General features: G+C 37.7%; 1 protein-coding gene across 3 annotated transcripts in view; it reads right to left on the reverse strand.

Annotated features, from left to right (window-relative positions):
- Window positions 1–12,534, reverse strand: part of RELN (reelin) — a 457,647-nt gene that overhangs the window by 379,044 nt on the left and 66,069 nt on the right. For all 3 annotated transcript variants that reach the window (XM_012747047.2, XM_012747038.2, XM_076006499.1), the window contains exon 2: window positions 5,699–5,809. In XM_012747047.2, the coding sequence (XP_012602501.2) occupies window positions 5,699–5,809 (111 nt within the window). The remainder of the gene's footprint in view (window positions 1–5,698; window positions 5,810–12,534) is intronic.

The following is a 12,534-nucleotide window of genomic DNA, read 5'->3' on the forward strand; positions in this document are numbered from 1 at the left end:
AAATATCCCTGAATTTTTTGTCATATGTCAAATATAAACTAGATAAAACTATTTCTTAATGAAGGTAATGCTGGCATACCCCAATAGAATGAAGAAAGAACACATTTAGGTTAATACTCTGTAAACAGGAAAAATTAATGGCAATTTCACCTCTTGTCAGCTCTGCTCCTTATACTACTGACCAGAGTAATTTGTTTAATTAATCAAGTCTTCTTGTTATAGATCATTTACCATACCTAATAAAAGGTCACGCCTTTGAGTTCCTTAAATATGTTTAAATTTCACTTACTTTTGTATTTTTTTGTAAAGAGACAGACAAGATAAATTTAGTCATATCATTCTCAGTATTGGCTTAGTTTAAGCTGGTAAATACTGCCACTACTATACAGGATCCTATTTAATGACGTTGCTAGTGGCTGACCCTCTTTACAATATTAAGTCCTTAATATTCACTTATTCATAACGTGTGTCTTGTAGTCACACAATCAAGACATTTAAGATTGAACTGTATGTAGCTAATGCCCCAGGGAGGAGTCCTAATGATAATTAGCAAAATCGTAAAAGGTTCAACTTAGTCTTAATGTGACAGCCAAAAGTTAGCTTAAACAGACCCTATATTGTTTTGTTTTGTTTTTGTTTTTCAGACAGAGTCTTGCTCTGTCTCTTAGGCTAAAGGGCAGTGACATGATCATCGCTCACTGAAACCTCACTGAATTCGTGGGCTCAAGTGATCCACCTGCCTCAGCTGAGACTACAGGCACATGCTACCACTATTTTTAGTAGAGACAGGGTCTCACTCTTGCTCAGGCTGGCCTTGAATTCCTGGTCTCAAGCAATCATCTTGCCTCAGTCTCCCAGAATGCTAGGATTATAGGTGTGAACCACTGTTCCCAGCCAACCCTGTATTTTTATTTTTAGTGAAAATAAAACAAAGTAGTAAAACCTGCATTTCGGCAAAGAAACATTAACATACAATCTAAATCTACTGGTGAAGTACACATTGTTATTAACTAGTGACCAGTATAAAATTTACTAAAATTTGAACTCTTCCTTAAAATATTTAAGTATTAATAATTTGTTATATAAATATACCCATAGCCACCTCAATTTAGAGTGTCAAATCACACTGGAAAAAAAACCAGATCATTAAGTTAAAAATTCTAATCCTATTAATACGTTTTAAAGATAATGCTGAAAAATACTAATTTTTATGTTAATTGCTTAATCTCTATTAAAAATATAACATGAATATTTAAGAGAGAAAACTGAAAAAGCCCTAGAGCTGTTAACCACACCACCATCCCTAACCTTGGATTCCATCAATTCTTGCCAGTTTAAGAGTTGTTTAACTTAAATGATTGGATCTACAATGCCTAATTATTACAAAACAAAGATATGAAATGTAGGAAATTACAAAAGTTTAAGTGAAAAATTTCTAAAATGGCTGATGTGTTAGCTGAGCGAGATTATCTAGGAATTGCAAAGGCCTTAATTTATGCAAAGTCTAACAATTGTGACTGCTATTCATCAGACTTGCAAACCTGATTTTCAGGTTTTAGAGCCAGAATATCAAAAATTGAGTGAAATCTCTAGCGTTTAAAGCCAGAATACTAAATATTGAGTAAAATATATTTCAGCCCTGGAAAAGGAACAATTTTATATGAAAGGATATTCAAATAGCCCTTCATTGAGCCACCACAATGAGCCTTGAAGATTTACATGATTGAGCTGGAATTCAAAACCAAAGACAAGAGAGAGGCATTTTTTTTTTCTGGGATGCACAAAGAGATATCCATAATTAAACATCACACTTCCCTAGGGCAGCATGTTTTCTTATATTGACAAGCAAAATGAGGTATTTCAAATCAGGCATTGCTGGCTTACAGTCATTTTTTGCATAGCTATTGTTTCAACGTATTTCTGGCTATTAGGCATTTGTCTATTTTTGGTCAGTGAGGCATGCATTTTAAAGAATTCTGGTTTTGCATAAAAAGCTGTAGCTATGTTACTGCAATTACATTTCTACGACAGTATCTTAAGAATAATTATGGACTTATTTTGGCTGGTCATATACACATTTTATATTCAAAGGAGAGTGGCTGTAACTTTGGTGTAATTAGTACAATTAAAACAACTCTAGAAAATCTTTCAGATGTATCCATTTAGACACAACTGTATGCTTTGTTTTGCCTTTATTTGTCACAGCTGGTTAAACATACCCCACTGATCCTATGATATGTTGGGAAAATGCCAAGCAAACTTAACATTCCATCAAAAAAAGTCAGAGACTAATGATAGATTACACATTCAATAACTCTTTTGTTCTAGGTCAAAGAATGCCACATTACTTCAGCTTGATCCTAACATAAATACTAAACTACTAAAAAGCACCAATTCTTTTAAATTTTACCTTCCATAATAAGTTTCCTCTACTTTTCTACCTGTACCCTAACCAAATTAATCTAATTATGTTCTTATATTCGAAAGAATATGTTTAACTTAAATTATATACCAAAAAACTACATGGTTTTTTCCCAGAAGGGACCATTTTATCTAAAAAGACATTTTACTTCCCGCTTTCCATTCTAAACGTTATTTATGAAGATTAACTCTATTATATAATATTCAGGTATGTAATTAAATTTCATTTTTAAAGTTATTTACTGCTATCACATAAATACACATAACATTATTAGGATATTATTGGAATTAAAAAAGATCTCACCTACCTATTCATCCATACAAAAATCATGTCCTATATGGACCATTAAACCAATGATAGAGGGTTGATAGTGATGGGAAGGCTAAGTGCAATTTCAGCTAATTAAAATACATTCTAATTCAAGTAAAAATTGCCTTTTCATGGTTTTCAAAGTCATGGTAGGAAATGTCTTGATGTCTGGGTTTCTTAAATAATTTTTAACAATGTTATTAGTGTTTTGTTTGTCTTACTATCTAAAATCAGAGGCAATATGATACATACATTTTATACGTTCCTTCAAAATATGCTTACAACACACTTCTGAATGATCTTTAATGCCTTTCCTTATTTAAAGGCTCCAAATTAACAAATGATAGTTACTTAATTACTTAGTTACTTAATTCGGCCAAGTCCTCTCAAATCATCTCTACCTACATAGTCCAGATTAATTACACTTCAGAACTATGTTCTACATCCACTCTTGGGCCCTACAGTTTGTTCTGCATACTGACTCCAGAGTGATCTCTTCAAAAGGAAAGGCTGGGCGGGGCACGGTGGCTCACGCCTGTAATCCTAGCACTCTGGGAGACCAAGGCGGGAGGATTGCTCAAGGTCAGGAGTTCAAAACCAGCCTGATCAAGAGCGAGATCCCCATCTCTACTAAAAATAGCAAGTAATTAATTGGCCAACTAAAAATATATAGAAAAAATTAGCCAGGCATGGTGGCACATGCCTGTAGTCCCAGCTACTCAGAAGGCTGAGGCAGGAGGATTGCTTGAGCCCAGGAGTTTGAGGTTGCTGTGAGCTAGGCTGACTCCACGGCACTCTAGCCCAGGCAACAGAGTGAGACTCTGTCTCAAAAAAAAAAAAAGGAAAGGCTGGTCAAGTCACTCCTCAGCCTACACTCCTCAAAGGCCTTCCTTTCTCTTGGGACAAAGATCCAAATCTTTCAATATCCAGAAACCAATCTGTTTCAGGTCTCCTCTCCAGCCATAATTTATCATTTTCCCTCTGGATTCTGGGTCCAGCCACACCAAAGTTTTCTTTCAATTTCTAGGACGTGGCCAGCCTCTTTCCAAGCCGAGGCCTTTGCACTGCCATTCCTTCCTTTGTGCATGCTGTGCCCCACTTTCCACAGGTCTTTAGCTGTAATTCCTACTCCTTCACATCTCCACTGAGATACCATTTCCTCAGGAAAGACCTTCCAAAGTACACCTCACTTTACCCAAGACTAGACCTAGTTTCTCTGTCATATCCTTTCCCAACACTCAGTATATTTCTTCACCAGCCCCACTTACATGATCACTTAATCAGTATCTGTCTTTCCACTAGAGTTACTCACACTTTAGCATGCAGTAACATCACCTGGAGTATCTATTAAATGACCACTGGGTTCCCCCCGCTGGAGTTTCTGATTCATTACGTCAGTTGTGAAGCCTGAAACTCTGAAGTTACAACTTCCCAGGCGACGGCGACGCTGATGCTGCTGGACTGGGGAATGATCCAGTACAGCTGTTCCCAATCCTGGATTAAATATTAGAATCACCTGGGAAGCATCAACAATTACCAGTGCCCAGGCCCCACCCCAGAGGTTTTGATTTAATTGCTAATAATAGCTAGGGTGGAGCCCAGGAGGTCTTATTCCAAATATCACATACTTATACTAAAAATTATTATTTGTTTTTCCATAATTCAAATTTATTTTTATTTGCTAAATCTGACAACCCAACTTATGGGTCCTCCTGTAACAAAACAGATAGTATGTAATATACTTCTGCACTTATATATATGATTGTCACCTGACACTTCATCTTTGCAGAGCACCAAAAGGATGGGTCTGAATAAGTGGAATTTTTAGACGTAAGAGAAATTTTTTTTCTGATGTTTAGACCTTAGAAGTCATTATCAACAGATTATAAAATCTTATCTCTGACCTTTTTAAAATATGGCACATTCTGAAAGTCAAATAATTTAACAGGATGACTGAATAATTTTGAAGTTCCTTTAAGCCCTGAAGCTATGGATCTCATTTTGGGCAAGCAGAGTGATGATGCCACATCAACATTATTGCTCTGCCATCAGCTAGTGAGTCACCTAGGCAGAGCTACTGCTGGGACTCAATACAGAGGAGGTGCCCTTTCACATATCAAAAATGGGTAAAAACTATTTACTTAATAAATATCACAGAAAAAAATAAAACATTGAACACATGGCTGCCTTTGATAATGTAGTTCTATCCTTCTCACTCCCATGGAGAAGTCCTGTATAGTTTTCCAGTTTGACAGTAAAATCAGTAATCTCACGTCTTACATAAACTGATATATGACATTTGCATTTCTGGTACTATAAAAGGTCTACTTAATCCCAGCTTGGCATGTTTATAGCATTATGGGTAAACTAGAGATTTCCAAATTGAGAATCCTCTGGGATTAATGGCTACTACCATGTGGCCTTCTGCCTCTCCACATAAGTAACCTGACAGGTCTCTGATTTAAAGAAAAAGATGCCAAATAAATATCTTAAATACTAAATGGCATTCTTCTATGAATACTCCTAGAATTCAATCATTAACAAATATTGCTGTTCTCTGTTTTATACAATGATTATTTGCCAAACTTAACACATTTTCGACTTACCACAGGATTTTAAGAATTGTGCATGAGAACAGGTTACTGAATGATGGCATGGGCATCAGAGCAAATGCCAGCAGCCTAAGTGACAGAACACGGAAATTTACATGAAACCCACAGGACCAAGTGTAATAGTGGCAGTAGGTGGAGAGAGAGAAAGACCATCACACCAAGATCAAAGCTGGCTGCACATTTACACGACTTACTTCAATTCACCCAACTTCAAGCAAACACACACAAATCACTTCAGATTATTTTCTCTGAAGTAATAAATCTCTATTACTTTTAAGAGATAATTTTAAAAAATAAGACCTATGACTGTATAAAATATCCACAATTACTGGCTTCTTTTGTCAAGACAGCTTACCAAATCCGAAGGCACTGGAACCTCCAATGCTCTGTGAAGCCTGCACACTTGTAGATGTGTATAGTCCTGTCACCAGCAAGCCGTCAAAGAAGGTGCTTGTTGAAATTGTCACTGAAATATAAAGAAAAAAAAGAAACTTCAATTAGTACAGTCAGAATAAGGCAATATATTTCTGAAATGTTAGACACTGTCAAAACAATCTTTACTCATTAACAAATTATTTTTATACTATCTGTACTTAGTATTTTTTAATATTAGAAATTACAGAGGAGCAAAAAGAAGTTCAGAACTCCAGTACCTATAATTGCTGGTCCTAAATTTAGTACATCAGTCCTACCTTTCTGCATTCATTTACACATTTCCCGGGTAGGTAGAAAATCATCTGAAAATAATACAGTATTGAATAGACAGTTTCCCCACCTCCATTACCACCCCTGAAGGCAGTCAAAGGCATTGCTGGAGTTTTGGCATTGTGATGAAACACTTTTTTTTTTTTTTTAAGCATACCATACTGTGGGAAACAATCTTACACTGGCTGAAAGGAGAACAATAAGATGCGCTGCATTTCTTATTGTGAATCTCCATTTCATAGATAAGTTCCCTGAAGTTTTTCAACAAAAACAGACTAATTTGCATGGAGACAGTCAGCCCCTATTCTCTTGTGTACAAGAAAGGAATGCCGCTGCATGCTTTAAGTCTGAGAACAAAGTCTACGAGAGGAGTCCAGATGGTTTCATAACCAAAAAATCAGGATGTTCCTGGGAAGAAAAAGGTCAAATTAAATATATCTGTATGCTATTCAGGTTTGGCTTCTTAAAATTTTTCTTGCTTCACTATCTTAAAAATTGATCATAATTTCCTGCATGACATGATAACATTTTCTCCAGCATGTAAGGCTGGTGGCGCACCCCCCCCCCCTTCAATAGATCAAAAAGAAAAGGCTCACGAGACCAGACCCACCAAGGACAAACTACCAGACCCTGCTGAGGAAAACCACACCCAGATGTCCACCAGGATAAGAATATTTCGGCTCCTGGATTCTGCAAATACCGCCAGCCCCTCCTATTTCTCAATGACCACCAAAGGTTGTCCCAGCTCTTCCCACCAAAAGTCCCTAGCCCTCCCAAACTGTATAAAAGGCCGCACCCCCTTCAAACAGAAGTGACTTCTGGGGCTCCCTTCTCTTGGGGCCCCAGAACCTCATATAGGAGCACTAAATAAAGCCACATTGTTTGGCCCATTCTTTCTCTCTGTCTTTTCTTTTTGCCACCGCCGAAAAACCTTACACAGCATAGGTTTTGTTTTTTTGTTTGTTTGTTTTCCCTTGAGACAGAGTCTCACTCCATTGCCCTGGGTAGAGTGCAGCAGCGTCATGATAGCTCACTGTAACCTCAAACTCCTAGGCTCAAGCGATCCTCCTGCCTCAGCCTCACAAGTAGCTGGGACTATAAGTGAGAGAGAGTCACAACGCCCAGATAGAGATGGGGTCTCGCTCTTGCTCAGGCTGGTCTTGAACTCCTGAGCTCAAGCAATCCTTCTACCTTGGCCTCCCAGAGTGCTAGGATTACAAGCATGCATGAGCCACTGTGCCTGGCCTCCTGCATAGGTTTTAAAAGACCAAGATGATGCCATTTATGGGAAGCAGCCAGGTGGAGGTAATATCATTTTGGTAGTGCACATTCGAGGCTGTCACCATGCTTGGTGGCTGTATAGAGAATGGCCAGAGTCATATTAACTTTGATGAGAATGTTTAAATTAAACTCCAGGAAATGCAGTGAGTAGAACTGAATGATCTGAAGCATCCATGTTATAAACCATAAAACAGGACACACATATCAATAGAATAGCCTAATAGCATGCTACCCACAAAATGGTATTGGATGTTGGAATAAATCACCTTCCCATTCTTTAATAAGAAATAATAGCTAATATTTTTGAGTACTGGCATGAAATCCACATGTAAACCACTTGGCTGGGCACTGAGCTAAATAGTTTACATGTGATATCTCACCTAACTACCAAAACATAGCAGGGGTACTATTATTACTTCTAGCACACAGATGAGGAACTTACGGCACAGAGCCATTAGGAACCTTTCCCAGCACTATCCGATATCACCTAAAATTTTTTTGCTGCTGTTTACATGGACTCTCTTCTGTTTCTTCCCTGCTCTCTCCAGATCCCAAAGTGGCAAAGTGGTCATGGCCAAACCCTTGCTTAAAGGCCTGTGCCTCATTTGGGTACTGAGATGACCAAGGTCACCTGTGCCCCTTAGACGTCCAGCCAGGCTGCTAACCTCTCACCAGACCTGTCTCTCACCTGCCACCCAATGTCTCTCTTGCCCCAGAGCAAATTCTAATTTTTAGTCCACTACATACCAAAATGCCTGTTTCAGATCAGTTCTTTTCTGTACATAGATTCTTAGGTGCTAAAACAGCAAGGTCTAGTGAAAACAGCCCAGAAGAAAGAGGACTAGATTTTATTCCCAACATAAATATTAATTTGCATGTCATATTGGGCAAATATTTCTCTCTGTTTGGTTCTATTTCTTATAGTGATGCAAATGCCTATTATTCAGTAAGCTCACTGCTAGGTGTATTATGTGGGAAATAATTTCTAAACATTGAGTGTCGTAGAATACAAAATGGAAATACTATGAAAAACACTTATTACTCTTAGATTCTATTGGCTTTAAATACCATCCATAAGCTGACTACTCCCAAATTTCCCTCTCTAGTCCAGACCTCTTTCCAAGCTCTTGATATATGTCAAGCTGCCACACAACATCCCCACTTAGACGTCCAGGAGACATCTCAACCTCGACATGACCAATACTGAACACCCATCCCACCCCACCCTCAAACCCGCTTCTCCTGCGGCCTTCCTGTTGCTCAGGCAAACACCACTGAGCCAACTGTGGAGTCACCATTCTCCCACACCCTGCATCCAGTCCCCAAGGAATCCTGTTGGCTCTGCCTTCAGAGCATACCCAGAATATGGCCACTTGCCTAGTCCACTATCCTCCCTCCCATGGATTATCTACTTCCTTAAATGTCAGTCTGGTCTTCCTGGGCCTACCCTCACCTTTCCACAATCCATTTTCAGTATGAGTCACAGGAATTCTTTTAAAACACATCCCATCAACCATGTCGCTCCTTTCCTTACAACTTTCCAATGGCTCCTCATTTTGCTCAAAGACGGAGTCTTCACAGTGGCCGACAAGGTACTGCATGACTAGCCTCCATTCCCTCTCTGTTCTCGCCTCCTCTCGGCTCACTCCACTCCAGCACACTTGTCTCCTTGCCACAGTGCAGATATATCAGGCCTTTGCATGAGCCTCTGCCTTAGACTCTCTTCCCCCAGATACTGAAGGGCCAATTCCCTCACCTCCTTCAAGTCTCAGCTCAAATGTCACCCTCTCCATGACATCTGCCTTGATCACACTATTTAAAATTGCAGACAGTCCCCTGCCTACCTGCTCCCACTGTTCCCACATTCCTGGTCCCCCTTGACTCTACTCCTTTCTCTTTTTTAGAAGTAATTATCACCTTCTAATACATTATAGTGACAAATCTACTCATGATATTTTTGTTTGTTACATTTATTGTCAGTCTCATTCACAGAATATAATCTCCCTAAAGGCAGGTATCTTGAATATTTTGTTCAATGATATTTCTCCAATGTCTAGAAAAATTCCACATGCCTTTAAGTGCTCAATAAATATTTAGTAAATTATTAATAACTCAGTCATACAAAAATAGTGCCAGGTGTCTTATCTTCAACTTGTTTCCAGAGAAGTCTGTTGTGAATCCTAGACTTACACATCAGATGAACCCCACTTGGAAAAGCCACAAGGAATAAAAGGAAGACAGAGAAAACTTGGCTATTTAAACATGCAGAATATTTTCCAGAGCACAAGACAGATCAGTGCAGAGAGAAACTGATTAAAGGACCAGCCAAAGACACTTACAAAAAAGGAAGGAGTACACATAAGTTCTCACATGCCATATGTTTACACAAGTCATATAAAGAAAAATTTCCTCATTTGAAACAAAGTGATTATAATGTATTTCTCTGCTTGCTAGAGCTGGAAGTTTAAAATGTTTTTTTGGAAAAGAATATTTGCCTTTGGAAAAATGCTACTCTATTGACAATGTGGAATAAGCATTCCTCTTCTTCCTTTAAACAGATGTAATGCATAATCAATATGCAAACTGGTAATTGGTCTCTTTATTTTAGAAAGAAGACATGCTGCCCAGACTCTTATGGGACTTAAGATATATCTTTCTGATCACCAGGCTCTCTTTTACTCAAGAAGATAATGCGTCTAATTTCTCTATTCAAAAAACAACAGACACAGTTTCCATTCCCTGTTAGTACGTAGGAAATTTCAGAAATGTCTGCAGCCCCATGTTTTTACTGACTAGAGTTTTGGTAGTGAACATACGAGCAGTCTACACAAGCATGCTGAAAATTTTATGCCAGGGAACTCTGACTTCAAAACTTCATCAGAGAACACCCTTCTCTCTGCCCCTTTCTTTTTCTTTCACTCAAATGCTTCCTTTTATCTGTACTTTGCAGCTCTCAGTTAATCTGTCAGAGTAAACAAGCACAGAAACAAACAGTTGTGTCAGGCATCATGCTCTGGCTACAGGACTCCTACCACCATAGCTGTTGGTACCCGCATAGGTCTGCGTCTTCAGCCCCTGCAAGTTTAGGTTTCATGTGAGGCCTCTCCCGTCCACTCCCACATGCACAGGTTCCTGTCCTTCCTAAGTGCCCTGATTTGACTTTCTTTCCTCTAATTTCCCTGGGCCCACCCTTCATGCCCGATTTTATTAAATAGCTTCTCTAGTCTGAGCTCATGGCTTACATCCCCAACCTTCTGCCATCTAGGCAATTGAAATAATCTTGAAAGCAGAAGAATGATTTATGATAAATTAAAGGAAAAGCTTACTATACATAATACTAATAAGCCTCATGATTAAAATATTGAGGTTCACATTTTTGAATGTTAAATTATTTTAATATGTATATGAACTAGAAGGAAAACTTACAACTTTCATAGTTTCTATAATGTTTGGCCCATTGATGAAGCTGATTAACTAAAGACAGATAACTATTGTCTATTATTTAAAAAAAGTGATCTATCCATGAATCATAGGATTATGTCTGTATATAGATCTAGATATACTCATTTGTACAATGTAAAATACACAGTCCTAATTCCCACTACATATATTTTTGTAATTTTTTATACTCTGACTCAGAATGCTATAGTCCCAAACTGCATAGTTTAAATGTTTCCATAGCTGTAATTTTAAAATGTTTCCTTTAAAAATGCTTGTTTATGAAATATCTTTGCATAAGTTGAAGTTATAGTTAAAAGATATAAATCTGGGTACATTAGGATAGGGAAAATTTACATAAAATGTTTATATTAGAACTACCTTTAAGATAAATGTTGGGCTGTATGTGTCTAACTGATATCTAACTAAACCCAGTTAATAAGCAAACCCTTCATGTTTTTTCCATGATATCAGCCAAATGCGCTAATTAATGTTAAGATGGGGAGCAAATGATATTTACCAAGTGTCAATTCACTTTTAAAGGAGCTTATTAAAGAATTATTATATGAACAATTGCCAAGTCTAAGTAGTAGGTACACAGACATTTGTGGTACTAGTGTTTTAACTTTCATTTTAGAAAAATTTTATATTAAAAAGTTGGGGGGAAATAAACTTATTATAAATGCACTTACGATAAGCAAACTAGCCCACAATAAAACACGCTAGAAGGCACATAACACATTCAGACTTCAAGAACTAAGCAAGCTACATGATTGATAGACAACTAAATACCTTCTATGAGCCAGAGAACCATGTAAGCACTGTAATTTGGGTTTTATTAACCAGAAAGTCAAAAAGAGACATTTATAATTAGTTCCCCTTTGATAAAAATATTTGTAAACTCTGACATCCTATCAATTCTAGCTATTTTATACAAATTAAAATATATCACAACTATGGGATAGGATCCATTTCAGATACCAAAGGTTTATATAAAATCATTAAATAATAATCTGATGACTTTAAATAGGTAAACACTTACTTAAACAATCCATTCTCCCACATGATCTTTTTCCCTTCATGTCTTTACAAACTTTCATGGTAAAATTTGTAAAATTCTTTTCCAGGCTACTTTTCTCTTCTTGGAGTCAAGTTTTATATCTTTCATAGTTTTGCATTTAAAAATGTTATAAATAGAATTACTTTAATTATACATGGAAAATATCAATATTACAGATTGCAAACAGAATTCTGAATTTGCCAGTACATTTTAGGGGGGAAATAAAACATGTATATTACCTATAATCATAAAGCAAATGTGTCTTATCAGATCACATCATTCCCTTGTTCAATAAATATCTCTAACTTCCTGTCGTCCACAGATTAAAACCCTTAAAGCTTCCACGGGGTTTCAAAGACTTTCCAGTTGTGGCCATAACCCATTTCTCCAGTCAAATTTCTCCACTTCAGCTGAAAACATCCTTTGATCCAGTTAAATCAGAACACGTTCTGTCCCTTCCCTGCCTCCCTGACTTTCTTTAGAGGGTGCTCTCACCCAGAATGACTTCCCCTGGTTGACTTTTGTTAAAAATCCCAACATTCTTTAGGCACAGGCTCAAATGCCATCTCTCTCTTGAAGTCTGTTCTGACCTCCTGCGGGAAGCCTCCTCTCCCGCCTCCGCAACCCCAGAGCTGGGGGAAACCACAGGGCACTTGATCACACTCCAGTTTTCCCAGGGCTTGGCTCAAAGGAGGAGCTCAATTAAC

This window comes from Microcebus murinus, chromosome 9, assembly GCF_040939455.1.
Source record: "Microcebus murinus isolate Inina chromosome 9, M.murinus_Inina_mat1.0, whole genome shotgun sequence".
Classification (NCBI taxonomy): domain Eukaryota; kingdom Metazoa; phylum Chordata; class Mammalia; order Primates; family Cheirogaleidae; genus Microcebus; species Microcebus murinus.